Source organism: Eucyclogobius newberryi, unplaced genomic scaffold (genome assembly GCF_026437365.1).
Source record: "Eucyclogobius newberryi isolate DKJ021-1_F unplaced genomic scaffold, fEucNew1.0.hap1 SCAF_19, whole genome shotgun sequence".
NCBI classification, from domain to species: Eukaryota; Metazoa; Chordata; class Actinopteri; order Gobiiformes; family Gobiidae; genus Eucyclogobius; species Eucyclogobius newberryi.
Window position 1 is genome coordinate 25,652,923 of NW_027315823.1, and position 16,702 is coordinate 25,669,624.

Sequence of the window (16,702 nt, forward strand, 5' to 3'; positions counted from 1 at the left end):
TCACAAACCTGATAGAGACATTACGAGCTTGAAGAAGTAAACTGTATTAAGAACACTTAGTTGGACTACATTTCAAGATGCTGTTAGACAGCTTTGTTTGGTCACAGGTTAATGCACACAGTGGACAAAACAGGTGCTAAATATTTCTGAGGAGGTCTAGAATTACAGTGTAAAGTTGCATTACATGTGCTGAACAATACTATAGAACAGTTGTACAGAAAAGGCTAAAGTCTTCATTTGAATGAAAAGTTACTTCTGTAAATCCCCTCCATTGTCAACAACTTCAGGCAGAAGTGGGAAATAGGATGGTTCTATTTTAGGTTCACATTTGTTCAATATCTCTGGACAAAAGACGGGAGCTATTTTATTTTCCGATTTGCCCAACCCATGCCTTTTCTTGAACAGTTTGTCCTCATTATTCAACTTTGTCCTGATTGCAGTTTTAATAAGACCGTGGTCAACACCAAACTTACTTGAAATGTGTTCTGAAAAGAGAACAATTGAAATGTATTAAAATAAAGAGGCATAAATTAATTCAACAATTAGGCTTACCAATTATATTTCTGAGGATGTCCGGTGGTAGTTGTGGTTTTTGGGAGTCGTCTGATCCGCTGAGGGTGCCTCTACGTCCCTGTAGGGAGTGTGTGGCTAAAGTGTCTCTGTCGAAAAGCATCATGAGCAATGCGCCTGTGTACTTCTTATAGTCCTCGATCTCCGCTATTCGCTCGTACAGATTCCTAGGCACGCGGATATTCTCCGCCAGGTATAGATAATTCTCATCGTCCTGGAAAAAACATATTAAATGCAGCAGGAGTCAACAATAAAGTTTAAAATGATGATGGACATCATAGGCTTCAAGAAATATTATAAGGTGATATTGTACAGGTTAGTGTGTATAATATATAAAATAATATATATTATATTATATTATTTCTAATGTTGTAGTTTTTCCTGGCCGAGAAGTAGGGTCTAAGGACACGGGATGCTGGGACATTGCAAAGTCTCTATGAACATTGTTTAATCTGTTTTTCAGTGTCGCCCTCCGAGGCAACTGCTGTAGTGTTGTGTAAACACAGCTTATGAGGTCCATGATAATTTTAAACTTTATTGATGAATCCTGCTACATATACATATACTGACAGAAAGTCAGTGGCTTAGATTTTTTTTTTTTATATTGGACTGATTCCATAAAATCATTATCCTTCATTCATCATTAAACGAGAGATGTGGATTGTTCCTAAATCAAACTTAGACCTGAACATCAGCCTTTTGAATGTCTGATGTTTGGGCCTCACCTCTGGGAGATCCTGCACTGGCATCGTGTGGGTAGATGGCGCATTGTGCACTTCGGGCTGCATGTTATGAGCTGCTCTCATGTCTGTGTCGGGTTCCGACATGTAGGACATGGACTCGTCCGGAGCTTTGGACTGTGTGGCAGGAGGCTCGTTTGTTTGAAGAACATGATCCAAAGTTACTCTCAGCTCGTGGGCTGTGTGCCGCATCTGCATCATCAGGGTGTTCATCTCTGGAAAAATTCAAATCGCAAAAAAATAATGCGCAAAAATAATTAAAAGTAATGGCTACATAAAGGCAGAAGTGAATAATTAGGCTTCACTAATGGGTCAGTCCAATTGGATTCCATTGTAAGGAACTGGAGTAAAGTTTATTTTGCATTTCCCATAAAAATAACTCACTGAAAACAATATAATACAGTAAAAGAAGTGACAATTTAGTCCACTGCATCAAATATAGTTCTTGTGTAATATTTTTTGAGTGAACAGCTGTGGTAAAGTAAACTGTACCTTTGAGCTCCCGTAGCTCTCTCTCTGCCAGGATCCTACACCTGCGCTCGTACTTGAGTTGAGCCTGGAGCTGCTCGATCTTCATGAGGAGACTGATGGTGTCTGTTCTGAGGCCAGTGCTGGTGATGTTCTCTTCATCAAAAACATTCTCATTCTGCAGCCACAAAGACATAAATAATAAAAGACCTGAGCACAGGGGGTTAATACCTGTGGTTCATGGGCTTTATGGTAATGTCTCACCTCATTGTTGACATAAGGGGAGTAGGCGCCCTCCTCTGTCAGTCTGTACCTGTTCTCATCTGGATCACAGCCATACTCTTGTCCGTCTGTGCCGATCTTGATCATCTTCACTGGGGGAGCTGTTGAAGGGGCCCCCGCATCTCTCTTGGGTGGCATTGAGTCTGAGAAAGAGGCATGTGAGCTCACAAGTGTATCAGCAAAGACTGAAATATTTCAAGGATGAACAAATTTAGATAATCTTCACGGGTTAAAGAAAATCTATAAATAAGTTTGCTCTGGTTTCCACGTCGCATCCCCACCCCCGTCTACCCGTCCCCTCCTTCCAGTCTTCACAATGTCCTACGCCTCTGGGGTCCATCTGTCTGTATGGGATAAAAGCACGTGTGTGCAGCGTGTGAAACCTCTGAGAAGGACCTCACCTGTGCGTATGCCTCGACCCCGTGTACAAACAGCAATGTCAGTCTCTGAGGACAAAGACTGCGCAGTAAATGGAAATACTGCGTAGTAGAGGAAGTAGTACTACTACTGCAGTACTACAGTTGATTTGTCCCGTTTAGTAAAGGCGTATTTGTAAAGCCCGTGCTGTGACATTTTGTATGAATATGTTGGAAATGTCGTTGTCGTATTTAACAAGAGCCTCAGACTGTATCCACCTTCACGTGAAGACGAGTATTGAATTTTAAAATGTTTACAACTGGGTGCGGAACAATATTACACACAGCGCCTTCCCCGAGGGAAGTATTTTGCTACAGTACAATTTCCTGCTCGGCCAAAATAAATATCCATCGAATGAAATCGCTCAATTCCCGTGAAAGGCGGGACTTATGGCAAAGGGACGAATTAGCGTTCAGACATGCACACTTACCTTCCTGGTTTGGTTGGCGTGCGCGTTTATACATGTGGGTTTAATGTTGATGATAGAAGTTGAAGAAGGATCTAATTTACACTTCTAATCTACTTTGATTTGACGCGGGGACCATTGCGCGATGGCGTCGTCATTTTTTATCAAGGGAAAAGAAAACCCCAATTTGGCCAAAAAGCGCAAATTCACGGGGTCTAAACGAAAGGTAAGTGGACTGTTAGCTGAGCAGCTAACGCACCCATCTACCAGAGTACTCTTGGTTATTCATTACAAAACACTAATTTCTCTTGCAGAATGAAGGAGACACTGGTGGTAAAGCTAACACCAAACTCAAGAAGCCCAGTAAACACAACGAGGAAATCTCCAGCGACTCTGAAACAGAAAGGTTTGTCTCGCATATATTTTTTACGACACACAACTGCTGTCGTAAAAAACAGTCTCCCTAAAGAAACTGTTTAATTTGTATTTCTGTAGTGCTGCTGTGCCAAAGAAGAAACGGGTTAGAGAAGAGTTCGATTATGATGAAACGCCACAAGAAAAGAAGCTTAGATTAGCAAAGAAGTACCTTGACCAGCTGAAAGAAGAAGGTAAGAGTTTAATTCCAGTGTAGATATAGATATTTTATAGATATATAGATAAAGATATAGATATATAAATATAGATATATCTCTCTCAGAATTAGAAAAGGTTTATTGCCATTGTTGCCAATTAAGAAAATTCACAAACATAGGAACTTGCTTTGGTGATATGTTGCAACATACAACGAGAGCAATAATAAAACATGTATAAAATAAAAAAAGGGTTGTGCAAAGCTTGGCTTCAGCTGCCGCAGGAAGTACATCCTCTGCTGGGCCCTCATGATGAGGGAGCTGATGGTGGGCTCCCACTTGAGCAGTGATGTGAATACTCTGTACTAACTTTTAATGTAATTTCAGATGAGAAAAAGGACGATGATGAGTCCTTTGAGACAGATTTGATAGCAGGACGGCTTCAAGAAGAAGTTGTAAGTAATGTCACTTTTATTCTATGCATTTCTGTAATTCCAATACAAACTAACGGTTATATTTGCCATTAACTGTAGCTTGAACAGAAAGGAAAACTCCAGCGACTTATTGCTAAAGATGTAAGTATATTAACAATAGCAGCTCACATTTAGCTTGTCCAGTTCATCTAATGTGATTGCATATTTCCTCATTGTAGTTATTGCCGCCTGACGCCTCAGAAGTCCGTGTTTTAAGGGGTCACAAACTCCCCGTCACTTGTCTGGTCATCTCGTCTGATGAAAAATACATCTTCTCTGCTTCTAAAGACTGCTCCATCATTAAATGTACGTGTGCTTGAAATATGAAAAGCGAGTTAAGTTTTAATAAGCTAACTTGGTAACTGCAAGTGTGAAATTATATTGTCATGGAGTGACTGAGAAATGCATGAAATTGCCATCTTGACTAGCTCATGATACTAAAGTATCTATCTCGATTCAAATACTAAGGCATATACTTGATTCTCCATACCATAGTGACAATTTAGAAATGCTCTTTTTACGTCAATGTTTCAGACCAATGACTGACATTTCAATACCAAGATAATTGTACTTTCTTGCACTAGTTTTGACAAAGCCCACATGTTTGTAATTATAGTCGTTATCAGGACTAAACAGACTCTAAAACCCACATTTAGAATATTAAAATGTAAGAAAAAAAAAAATCAACACTGTTCGGTCAGTATTACACTTAATTTGTAAATATGTATCTAGAAGCCTTCAGCCACCACATTACAACCTTTTATTAGGGTGTTTTGAAGTACTTGCCTGTGGTGCAGTGGTTTAAGGCAGTGTGGTTGTTAGCTCTCCAGTGTTATGGGTTTTCCTCCAGGCCTCGACCATTTGATTGTCCGTATACTCTACCATTTTTACGCTACAACTGTCTTGATTAATGAAGCGTTTGGGCCGGAAAATCTCAAAGAACAATAGTGTTTGACAAGTTGACTGATTGAAAAATGTATCGCTGACTTATGTACGCGACCACCAAAGTAATCGTTTGTTGCAGCCCTAATGAGTGTTTAGATAAGCGCTTTATTCGTTATTATCCAAAATTCCAATCCAGTCATAAAAGATGAATATTAATTCCAGTCAGAGTAGTAAAATGTTATACGAGATATTGAATTTGAGAGATTTGTGTATAATGTGTGCGGTGGTATGCTGTCTCCAGGTCTCGTTTGAAAATCATAACTTTTTTTTCTAATCTTGTTTTTTCGTTGTAGGGGACTTTTCAAGTGGAAAGAGGCTACATACAATTAAGGGTGTAAGAAAAGGCTCCGGAGAGCAGCAGGCGGGACACGCTGCCTGCATCTTGAGTATGACCATTTCGTCTGATGGAAAGTATTTGGTGAGCAGCAGGAATACTAATTAAACACGTACTTGTTATTTTAAGGAAACGTTCTTTGACATGAGCATTTTTCTGCAGGCTACCGGCGATATGAATAAATTAATCATGATTTGGGAAGCTGACACGTGTAAACATCTCTACAAGTTTACAGGGCACAAAGGTCCGGTGTCTGTAAGTTCACCTCTAAGTTCTGTGTTAAGTAATGAACAAGTCAGTTAGAACTATGTTTAAAGATCTAGAGCAGCACACTTACTTCACTACAGTTAAACAGTTTAGTACATTCTCTTCATTAATATTGCTTGTTTTTCATTTCCCCAGGGGCTTGCGTTCAGAAGAGGATCCCACGATTTGTACAGCGCGTCACACGATCGATCTGTGAAAGTCTGGAACGTGGATGAAAATGCCTACGTGGAAACGCTGTGAGTGGCAGATGGATCCCAAGTCTCGTTGGTGTCGAATTTGTGGCATCTGAAAATATGTTGTGGTTGTAGATTTGGACATCAGGACGCCATCATGGGGCTGGACAGCTTGAGTCGTGAGCGATGTGCGACGGTCGGCGGTCGGGATGGCACCGTCAGAGTGTGGAAGGTCACGGAGGAGTCACAGCTCGTGTTTCACGGACACAAGTGAGGCTTTTTGGTCTGCGGTTTGTCTAAGTTGTAATACAACGTTGTGCCCAGTTTAATGCATTTACTGTTCATACATTTTAAAACCTGAGATTAGGGGTGGGCGATATTGACAAAATTGACTCTTTTTATTTTATGGTGTGTCCCGAAGATGAAGATAAATCCAACAGAAATATGTTACAACATGTCTGTAGATGTATTAGTTTAGGTTTAATTAGCTGACAAATGAGAAATGTCTAACATGAATCACTAAAGTGCAGAAATATCACCTTTTAATTAAAATGAGAAGTGATGTCATAAACTGTAAAATAACAGCTCAGCAGATTCAGCAAGTTACTAAGTGTAGAACTTGAATGAATTTGTTATTTAAAAGTGTCACGGTCTATGTATGGATTTTGCTACGTCCGTCACGATATTTTGAGTACAGCATTAATATTATGCAATATGTATATTTTGTCTCACTTTCTAGTCAAATAGCTATGTGTGAAACTCATCTTTTTTTTGTTCTTTTTTTTTTTCCAGTGGTTCAATTGATTGTGTCCAACTCATAAATGAGGAGCACATGATAACAGGAGCAGACGATGGGTAGGTCACAAAACAGTAATACTGTAAGGCTGAGTCAAATGATATGTCTGTTTGCCGTAACCCGACCGACCCGGTATAAAACTAGCCGACTGAAGGGGGGGAAAAATATTTTATTTTTCAAATATTTTGCTGACTCACCGACCGGTCTTTCCTAAAGCGCCGTGTAGAATGATTTCATAGCGCCGGATTTCATAGCGCCGGTAAACCTATCTTTCATCCCAAGGGACAAATAACGCATTGCGCAGCGCATGTGTGTCTTCATTTTCGGTCCTCCATAGGTTTCTGTATTGAACAGACCATGCAGGAGGGAACCCATATTGCCTTTTACATGTTGATTTGGCTCTGTCAGCGCCATTGTGCTGGCCACTGCTCATACCGTTCTGCGTCATCGTGTGTTTTCATTTAAATTTGACTTACGCTATGCATTCTGGGAGGGAAACATGCCCAGCAGCATTATCACAACAAACATGGCGGCGCCCGTGTCCGATGCATGTTCCCCCCGCTCGCCTTCGCGATCAAAATACAAAAAAAGACAACATTTAGATTTTTTTTTTGCCTTCAAAGTAAAAAAATAAGAATTTACCCACCGACCGACCCACTTGAAAAAATGGGTTACAGCAAACAGACAATTTATTTGGGGTAGCCTAATACTCGTCATTCACTCAAATATTTAATGTATTCTGGGTAAGTCAATGATAAAAGTTAAAATAAATTGAACTGAATGTCTAAAATGTGCTTTGGGAATGGAAATGTATTGTAAGTCTTCGTTTTGGTACCGTTTTCAGTCAAAAAGCTTTTAATACTATCTCAAAAATAAACTTTTAAAATAGTTTACTGCTGAATGTATTTGCTTTACCTTTAACAGTCACTTGTGTTTCTGTCTCCTGTTCTTGTCACTGCAGCTCGGTGTGTCTCTGGAGCGTGAACAAGAAGAAGCCCGTTGCCGTGGTGAAGCAGGCCCACGGTTGTCATGGTGACCCTGGCCTGGAGCGCCCCCTCTGGATAACGTCGGTGGCTGCGCTTCAAAACTCTGACACCGTTGCCTCAGGTGCCTGCAGCTGTGAGGGCGCTTTATTAAACCGTTCACACTTCACTGTCGGTGTCAGAACCACAACTCTGTGTGTGTTTGCTGCAGGTTCTCACAGCTCTGAGGTGCAGATCTGGAAGTGTGGCCCCTACTACAGAGGCATGGAGCGGCTGTTCACTGTGCCCGTGGTAAAACTGCAATAACTACTTTTCATCCACTAAATGTACCTAAACATGTACAACACGTACAACACATACAACACTTCAGCCAAATGGATTTTCCAAGTTAAAGACTCCGTGGTACATTTCATCACATAAAAGAAGGTTCCTGAAGGGGAGGACAAAAAACATTCAGATGATATTTTGCATCTGGAATCTGCTAAATGTGCCTGTAAATGTCTGGATTTGGGTTCAAGGAATGTGAATGGCCCATACAATTAACCTCTAAAGGGCCAAAATGTCACTAATGTCGCCTTATTTTAAAATTACTCTAGACATTATAGTCGATTAATAGACTGTATTCTAATTTAGCACATCTCTAAGACAACAATTGCAACATTATATATAGTTCGATATACTGTATCTTCCACCTCTAAGTATCTTATCCCAGGCTGCACTTTTGCCAGCAGACACTCCGGCTTGAAGATGCTCTATACTCTTAAAGACTGTCGCTTGTGTATTGATTTTAAGATGTAATGGGAGCTGTTTTCACCACTCCACTGGACAAGTAATTACAGCATAATATTCAGTCAATAGAACCTTAACTGTACAACATAAAGATTTCATGGTTGTTTTCTTGAATTGAATACAGTTTTGTTGCACATATCTCCTATAATCTAAAGATGACGCATTTCTCCTCAGCCTGGTTTTGTGAACAGTCTGAAGTTCTCCAGCTCGGGTCAGTTCCTTGTGGCAGGCGTGGGACAGGAGCACAGGTACCTCTCTTCGCTTATTTCCATGGTAACGGGACACGACTTAAACGGGTGTCATGTCACGTTCAACACGCACTTTGCGCCGTCTCCACTAGATGGCAGTGTGCATCTACACGTCTGCTTTTAAGTTTGCGCTGACCTTTTGTACTTCACAAAGTTGCATTTCCTCCGGCGTCAGTGTGGTTAGTAACTGTTCTCAAAGATTTTAAATGAAAAATAACAGCAAATCTGTCAATTTTATTCAAAGGTCCACAAAGCTGTAAATGGGAACTTTTTGAGCCGTACTCGCCACTTAAAGGTGGTATGGACGATTTTTTTCAGCATTTTTTTTTTATCATATTTCCTCGTGGCGTGGATAAATCATTTGTCCTGCCACGTATCAATCATAAAACGCACCTATCGCTTTCATAATTGTCACACTTAAACTTGACATCTAGGGCTGCAGCTATCGATTATTTTAGTAATCGAGTAATCAGTTCTTCGATTATCGGTTAATTCCATTGTACATTCTGTAAACCATTTTTCGGTGGCTGCATTTTGCACGTTGGCTCCGTGTGCCGTTCACTTTAGCCTCCGTGACGTCGCGGACTGACTTTCACGTCAGATTATTATAACATGGTCTCGTCCTCCTGCTGTTTCCATGGATGTATTTGCTGTTTCAAGGTGCAACAGAGGAGAGGGCGGTGTGTTTTAAACGCACGAGTGTGACTGGGAAGCAGAGTTGTTGTGTGGGGGAGCGCGGGGGGCCGTGAGTGGTGCGGGGGGTCCGCGGTGGCGGGGCGAAGACGCGGGGGCTGGGATGGGCAGCACGGAACTAGTTGCTGTGGTTAGAGTGGCAGCTCGGGACACCGTGCTTTTTCACACAACAAAACTTCCCGGTCGCGCTCATGAGTTTAAAACACGCCGCTCTCTCTGTTGTGCTTTAGACGCTGCAGGTCAGAGAGGAACTGAAGCGCCACAAGTCGTTCCGTGCACCACAGATTCACATCTTTTTAATTATATATGTAAATTAAACTAATCAGCAAGGCAATAAAATGATAATCTAAGCTTTTTTGTAATTGTTGCAGCCCTTGTGACATCTCTACACCTCAGGTTTTGTTTTGCAGCTAAAACGAGTTAAAACGAGCTGAAATCTGACAAAAAACATTTACAGTTCACTGAGCTTTCCTTCAATAAACTATCTTGAATAATTGTAAATGTTTGCGCAATTCAAGGAGACATTTTATTACTTCTGATTTGTGTTTTCTTTGTCTTGATATCTTTGTGCCGTTTTAAACTAATTGTGCTGTGTTTTTGCAGACTGGGCAGATGGTGGCGACTAAAAGAAGCAAAGAATGGGATTTATATCATTCCGCTGAAGAGGAAACCGCCCACCGCAGAAGAAGCCGGCGGGACTGAGGCGTGACATGTTTTGTTTTTATGGATTTATGATTTAAATGTTTTGTAAACTCATCATTTAGAAAATAAAATACGGAACATGTTATTTTCTGTGGTGTGTTTATTTTCAGACTTTCGGGGTTAGATGAGCTGTCACATCGTCATTTATCATTTCTATTTGATTCACACCATATCATATCTTAAATTTAATTATTTTGTTATTGGGCCAGAGAACGCCACACTTTTCATAAGTTCTCCTGTATCACCGCTAGCACTCGCAGCTTATGCTCACACTCGCCGCTTACGCTCACACTCGCCGCTTACGCTCACACTCGCCGCTTACGCTCACACTCGCCGCTTACGCTCTCACTCGCAGCTTACGCACTCGCCGCTTACGCTCACACTCGCCGCTTACGCTCTCACTCGCAGCTTACGCACTCGCCGCTTACGCTCTCACTCGCCGCTTACGCTCACACTCGCCGCTTACGCTCTCACTCGCAGCTTACGTCGCCGCTTACGCTCTCACTCGCAGCTTACGCTCTCACTCGCAGCTTACGTCGCCGCTTACGCTCTCACTCGCCGCTTAGGCTCTCACTCGCAGCTTACGCTCTCACTCGCCGCTCACACTCGCAGCTTACGCTCTCACTCGCAGCTTACGCACTCGCCGCTTACGCTCTCACTCGCCGCTTACGCTCACACTCGCCGCTTACGCTCTCACTCGCAGCTTACGTCGCCGCTTACGCTCTCACTCGCAGCTTACGCTCTCACTCGCAGCTTACGTCGCCGCTTACGCTCTCACTCGCCGCTTAGGCTCTCACTCGCAGCTCACGCTCTCACTCGCCGCTCACACTCGCAGCTTACGCTCTCACTCGCCGCTTACGCTCTCACTCGCCGCTTACCCTCACACTAGCAGCTTACGCTCTCACTCGCCGCTTACCCTCACACTAGCAGCTTACGCTCTCACTCGCCGCTTACGCTCTCACTCGCCGCTTACCCTCACACTAGCAGCTAACGCTCTCACTCGCCGCTTACCCTCACACTAGCAGCTTACGCTCTCACTCGCCGCTTACGCTCTCACTCGCCGCTTACCCTCACACTAGCAGCTTACGCTCTCATTCGCCGCTTACCCTCACACTAGCAGCTTACGCTCTCACTCGCCGCTTACGCTCTCACTCGCCGCTTACCCTCACACTAGCAGCTTACGCTCTCACTCGCCGCTTACGCTCTCACTCGCCGCTTACCCTCACACTAGCAGCTTACGCTCACACTCGCCGCTTACGCTCTCACTCGCCGCTTACGCACTCGCCGCTTACGCTCTCACTCGCCGTTTACGCTCACACTCGCCGCTTACGCTCTCACTCGCAGCTTACGCACTCGCCGCTTACGCTCTCACTCGCCGCTTACGCTCACACTCGCCGCTTACGCTCTCACTCGCAGCTTACGTCGCCGCTTACGCTCTCACTCGCAGCTTACGCTCTCACTCGCAGCTTATGTCGCCGCTTACGCTCTCACTCGCCGCTTAGGCTCTCACTCGCAGCTTACGCTCTCACTCGCCGCTCACACTCGCAGCTTACGCTCTCACTCGCCGCTTACGCTCTCACTCGCCGCTTACCCTCACACTAGCAGCTTACGCTCTCACTCGCCGCTTACCCTCACACTAGCAGCTTACGCTCTCACTCGCAGCTTACGCACTCGCCGCTTACGCTCTCACTCGCCGCTTACGCTCACACTCGCCGCTTACGCTCTCACTCGCAGCTTACGTCGCCGCTTACGCTCTCACTCGCAGCTTACGCTCTCACTCGCAGCTTACGTCGCCGCTTACGCTCTCACTCGCCGCTTAGGCTCTCACTCGCAGCTTACGCTCTCACTCGCCGCTCACACTCGCAGCTTACGCTCTCACTCGCCGCTTACGCTCTCACTCGCCGCTTACCCTCACACTAGCAGCTTACGCTCTCACTCGCCGCTTACCCTCACACTAGCAGCTTACGCTCTCACTCGCCGCTTACGCTCTCACTCGGCGCTTACCCTCACACTAGCAGCTTACGCTCTCACTCGCCGCTTACCCTCACACTAGCAGCTTACGCTCTCACTCGCCGCTTACGCTCTCACTCGCCGCTTACCCTCACACTAGCAGCTTACGCTCTCACTCGCCGCTTACCCTCACACTAGCAGCTTACGCTCTCACTCGCCGCTTACGCTCTCACTCGCCGCTTACCCTCACACTAGCAGCTTACGCTCTCACTCGCCGCTTACGCTCTCACTCGCCGCTTACCCTCACACTAGCAGCTTACGCTCACACTCGCCGCTTACGCTCTCACTCGCAGCTTACGCACTCGCCGCTTACGCTCTCACTCGCCGTTTACGCTCACACTCGCCGCTTACGCTCTCACTCGCAGCTTACGCACTCGCCGCTTACGCTCTCACTCGCCGCTTACGCTCACACTCGCCGCTTACGCTCTCACTCGCAGCTTACGTCGCCGCTTACGCTCTCACTCGCAGCTTACGCTCTCACTCGCAGCTTATGTCGCCGCTTACGCTCTCACTCGCCGCTTAGGCTCTCACTCGCAGCTTACGCTCTCACTCGCCGCTCACACTCGCAGCTTACGCTCTCACTCGCCGCTTACGCTCTCACTCGCCGCTTACCCTCACACTAGCAGCTTACGCTCTCACTCGCCGCTTACGCTCTCACTCGCCGCTTACCCTCACACTAGCAGCTTACGCTCTCACTCGCCGCTTACGCTCTCACTCGCCGCTTACCCTCACACTAGCAGCTTACGCTCTCACTCGCCGCTTACGCTCTCACTCGCCGCTTACCCTCACACTAGCAGCTTACGCTCTCACTCGCCGCTTACCCTCACACTAGCAGCTTACGCTCTCACTCGCCGCTTACGCTCTCACTCGCCGCTTACCCTCACACTAGCAGCTTACGCTCTCACTCGCCGCTTACGCTCTCACTCGCCGCTTACCCTCACACTAGCAGCTTACGCTCACACTCGCCGCTTACGCTCTCACTCGCAGCTTACGCACTCGCCGCTTACGCTCTCACTCGCCGTTTACGCTCACACTCGCCGCTTACGCTCTCACTCGCAGCTTACGCACTCGCCGCTTACGCTCTCACTCGCCGCTTACGCTCACACTCGCCGCTTACGCTCTCACTCGCAGCTTACGTCGCCGCTTACGCTCTCACTCGCAGCTTACGCTCTCACTCGCAGCTTATGTCGCCGCTTACGCTCTCACTCGCCGCTTAGGCTCTCACTCGCAGCTTACGCTCTCACTCGCCGCTCACACTCGCAGCTTACGCTCTCACTCGCCGCTTACGCTCTCACTCGCCGCTTACCCTCACACTAGCAGCTTACGCTCTCACTCGCCGCTTACGCTCTCACTCGCCGCTTACCCTCACACTAGCAGCTTACGCTCTCACTCGCCCCTTACGCTCTCACTCGCCGCTTACCCTCACACTAGCAGCTTACGCTCTCACTCGCCGCTTACGCTCTCACTCGCCGCTTACCCTCACACTAGCAGCTTACGCTCTCACTCGCCGCTTACCCTCACACTAGCAGCTTACGCTCTCACTCGCCGCTTACCCTCACACTAGCAGCTTACGCTCTCACTCGCCGCTTACCCTCACACTAGCAGCTTACGCTCTCACTCGCCGCTTACCCTCACACTAGCAGCTTACGCTCTCACTCGCCGCTTACGCTCTCACTCGCCGCTTATGTCGCCGCTTACGCTCTCACTCGCCGCTTAGGCTCTCACTCGCAGCTTACGCTCTCACTCGCCGCTCACACTCGCAGCTTACGCTCTCACTCGCCGCTTACGCTCTCACTCGCCGCTTACCCTCACACTAGCAGCTTACGCTCTCACTCGCCGCTTACGCTCTCACTCGCCGCTTACCCTCACACTAGCAGCTTACGCTCTCACTCGCCGCTTACGCTCTCACTCGCCGCTTACCCTCACACTAGCAGCTTACGCTCTCACTCGCCGCTTACGCTCTCACTCGCCGCTTACCCTCACACTAGCAGCTTACGCTCTCACTCGCCGCTTACCCTCACACTAGCAGCTTACGCTCTCACTCGCCGCTTACGCTCTCACTCGCCGCTTACCCTCACACTAGCAGCTTACGCTCTCACTCGCCGCTTACGCTCTCACTCGCCGCTTACCCTCACACTAGCAGCTTACGCTCACACTCGCCGCTTACGCTCTCACTCGCAGCTTACGCACTCGCCGCTTACGCTCTCACTCGCCGTTTACGCTCACACTCGCCGCTTACGCTCTCACTCGCAGCTTACGCACTCGCCGCTTACGCTCTCACTCGCCGCTTACGCTCACACTCGCCGCTTACGCTCTCACTCGCAGCTTACGTCGCCGCTTACGCTCTCACTCGCAGCTTACGCTCTCACTCGCAGCTTATGTCGCCGCTTACGCTCTCACTCGCCGCTTAGGCTCTCACTCGCAGCTTACGCTCTCACTCGCCGCTCACACTCGCAGCTTACGCTCTCACTCGCCGCTTACGCTCTCACTCGCCGCTTACCCTCACACTAGCAGCTTACGCTCTCACTCGCCGCTTACGCTCTCACTCGCCGCTTACCCTCACACTAGCAGCTTACGCTCTCACTCGCCCCTTACGCTCTCACTCGCCGCTTACCCTCACACTAGCAGCTTACGCTCTCACTCGCCGCTTACGCTCTCACTCGCCGCTTACCCTCACACTAGCAGCTTACGCTCTCACTCGCCGCTTACCCTCACACTAGCAGCTTACGCTCTCACTCGCCGCTTACCCTCACACTAGCAGCTTACGCTCTCACTCGCCGCTTACCCTCACACTAGCAGCTTACGCTCTCACTCGCCGCTTACCCTCACACTAGCAGCTTACGCTCTCACTCGCCGCTTACGCTCTCACTCGCCGCTTACCCTCACACTAGCAGCTTACGCTCTCACTCGCCGCTCACACTCGCAGCTTACGCTCTCACTCGGCACTTGCGATCACACTCGCCGCTTAAACTTTTCCGACACCAGATTTTATGTAGGAAATGTGCTGCAGCTCCATGGACCAAACTACCAGAGCAGTTTGAGATGAAGTCGTGCACCCTTTGGATGGAAGTACAGTCTTCAAACTCTTTCACATGTTGTTATGAGGTTATTTGATTAACTATAATCGTGACTGTTCAGCTCACAATAAAAACAAGTGTATAAGAATGGTGGTTTTAGAAGCAAAACTCATTTCAATGTAAAAAAAAGAAAACAGCCTTATACCTAAATGTAAAGCTTTCCTCTTTTTTGTCTGTCATATTAATTTACTTGACACATTATTCTGAAAGATTGATCTCAAAGCTGGTCCCATGAGAGAGACATCGATACATATTCTTTATTAATCCTTTTTACGATTTGTTTTTTGCATTTGTACAACCACAATTCATCCACACTGACTAAAGGCAAATTAAGGTGACAATTGTAATATGTTGACATTTCTTGTCACAATAATCGACACAATAAAATATTATTGTTCTATGTTAAAGGTAATTTTGTGACAACCAACTTGTGGATCAAGAACTACACTTATTGGTTTGATATTTTAATATTAAAAACATGTTATTTACATAAGTTACAGAAAAACATTATGAACAAAACACATCTTGAAGTATAATATATACCTAGTTTTCTACTTTTCACCAGTACAGTTAGATACAATGACAGAATTCATTCATGGCATTATTTTTTACAGATTTCAAAACATTTGGTTATAGTTACACCACTGTATTAAGACACAATTAAGAACTTTATTAAATAACACTATTGCTTCACAACCATCCATTGAAAATAACACGACTTCTGAGGACAAGGCACAGTGCATTTTACATCTATCTGTAAACCAAAACCACAGCATGTTAAATCTATACAAAAAGGCTTTATACTGGATACATACAGCCTGCAGTGGGAACATCTTTACACTTTAGCTTGTCGCTCTGGGCAGTATCTCTGTTGTGCGCACATACTGTTGGAATTTGGTCGATTCTTGTTTTTTATAATGAGGAAGTCGTAGAGTCCACCACCTCTCGACCGTTGCACACTGTTGGAACGTAGTTGGACGCAGAGCCTAAGAAAAATGAACACACGGTAAATGCACAAAATACATTTCAAAAGGATGGATTTGTTCAATTTAAAGGTGAAACACTTCAGGCAAAATCCATGTTTTTTGGTCAGTTTGCTCTCTCGACATCACACTAGAGGAAACATGTCCACGCTGTATCTTATAATGTGTTATTAATGAGTTATTATCAACTTGCATCCATAGAGTTAGTTATGTGGGACTTTACTTTGTAACTTCAAAGGCAGTTTTCTTCTAAATCAATATTTTTTACACAGATACTTCACAGGATTTTGATAGATTGTATAGAAGTTGTCGATATCTAGTTATAATCCTGACTTCAGAAAGCTCTAGATAATTGTTTGTCAAACTGTGGGACATGTACTGAGTCGGTAAAGTTACCTGACTCATGTACTGGTGGTTTGCAAGCTCATTCAGACGGTACGTGGATTCCACAGCAGCTCAATTACGTATTTGCTGACTTTAGAGTCAATTTTATCCACATTTTTGTCATAGTTTGGGTTAATCCTGGTTTGAAACTAGTAAAGCAATATTATAGTCCTATTTTAAACCTTGTATAGACCTAGAATAGTTCTGATTTAGATCTGGTTTTACTAATGAGGCCAAATATTTTCTTGAAAAGTTTGAGAACCATTGATCTAGATCTCAAATATTACATTCCCAAAGTTCCTTTCATACCTTTTAAATATGTAATATTTCAAGAAAATTAAGCAAGCAATCTGATTTTTATGTGTAATTTTGCCCATTTTTATACATAAATGT

At 45.4% G+C, this 16,702-nt stretch overlaps 3 protein-coding genes across 5 annotated transcripts in view; 1 reads left to right on the forward strand and 2 right to left on the reverse strand.

Annotated features, from left to right (window-relative positions):
• Nucleotides 1-20: 20 nt before the first annotated feature.
• Nucleotides 21-2,769, reverse strand: LOC140365870 (uncharacterized). Of its 2 annotated transcripts, XM_072452450.1 has the most exons (6): nt 2,462-2,769; nt 2,043-2,203; nt 1,803-1,956; nt 1,296-1,525; nt 553-784; nt 21-485 (listed from the first exon to the last, which is right to left on the reverse strand). In XM_072452450.1, exons 2-6 carry the CDS (start codon nt 2,196-2,198, stop codon nt 250-252), a joined length of 1,008 nt encoding a protein of 335 aa, XP_072308551.1. In that variant the 5' UTR covers nt 2,199-2,203; nt 2,462-2,769; the 3' UTR covers nt 21-249. The 2 variants fall into 2 exon arrangements, with proteins under 2 accessions (XP_072308551.1, XP_072308552.1); XM_072452451.1 differs by lacking the exon at nt 2,462-2,769 and having other exon boundaries at nt 2,043-2,345.
• Nucleotides 2,770-2,884: 115 nt separating this feature from the next.
• rrp9 (ribosomal RNA processing 9, U3 small nucleolar RNA binding protein) lies at nt 2,885-9,943 on the forward strand. Of its 2 annotated transcripts, none has more exons than XM_072452448.1 (15): nt 2,885-3,109; nt 3,198-3,289; nt 3,379-3,491; nt 3,840-3,907; nt 3,986-4,027; nt 4,105-4,231; nt 5,164-5,288; nt 5,367-5,459; nt 5,607-5,707; nt 5,780-5,914; nt 6,437-6,499; nt 7,402-7,559; nt 7,635-7,714; nt 8,387-8,460; nt 9,757-9,943. In XM_072452448.1, exons 1-15 carry the CDS (start codon nt 3,029-3,031, stop codon nt 9,860-9,862), a joined length of 1,458 nt encoding a protein of 485 aa, XP_072308549.1. In that variant the 5' UTR covers nt 2,885-3,028; the 3' UTR covers nt 9,863-9,943. The 2 variants fall into 2 exon arrangements, with proteins under 2 accessions (XP_072308549.1, XP_072308550.1); XM_072452449.1 differs by having other exon boundaries at nt 7,402-7,547.
• A 5,447-nt stretch (nt 9,944-15,390) lies between these two features.
• Nucleotides 15,391-16,702, reverse strand: part of grm2b (glutamate receptor, metabotropic 2b) — a 33,114-nt gene continuing 31,802 nt past the window's right edge. Inside the window, exon 5 of the mRNA XM_072452452.1 lies at nt 15,391-15,928. Coding sequence (XP_072308553.1) covers nt 15,855-15,928 — 74 coding nt within the window. The 3' untranslated portion in view covers nt 15,391-15,854. The remainder of the gene's footprint in view (nt 15,929-16,702) is intronic.

Bases quoted from the DNA above. Each gene is read 5' to 3' on its own strand.
- LOC140365870 (XM_072452450.1), bottom strand. From the start codon at position 2,198: ATGCCACCCAAGAGAGATGCGGGGGCCCCTTCAACAGCTCCCCCAGTG. The intron at 1,957-2,042 runs GTGAGACATTAC...TTGTGGCTGCAG, and splicing joins CCCCTTATGTCAACAATGAG to AATGAGAATGTTTTTGATGA. The intron at 785-1,295 runs GTGAGGCCCAAA...TGTTTTTTCCAG, and splicing joins CAGTGCAGGATCTCCCAGAG to GACGATGAGAATTATCTATA.
- rrp9 (XM_072452448.1), top strand. From the start codon at position 3,029: ATGGCGTCGTCATTTTTTATCAAGGGAAAAGAAAACCCCAATTTGGCC. The intron at 4,232-5,163 runs GTACGTGTGCTT...TTTTCGTTGTAG, and splicing joins AGACTGCTCCATCATTAAAT to GGGACTTTTCAAGTGGAAAG. The intron at 5,460-5,606 runs GTAAGTTCACCT...TCATTTCCCCAG, and splicing joins GGCACAAAGGTCCGGTGTCT to GGGCTTGCGTTCAGAAGAGG.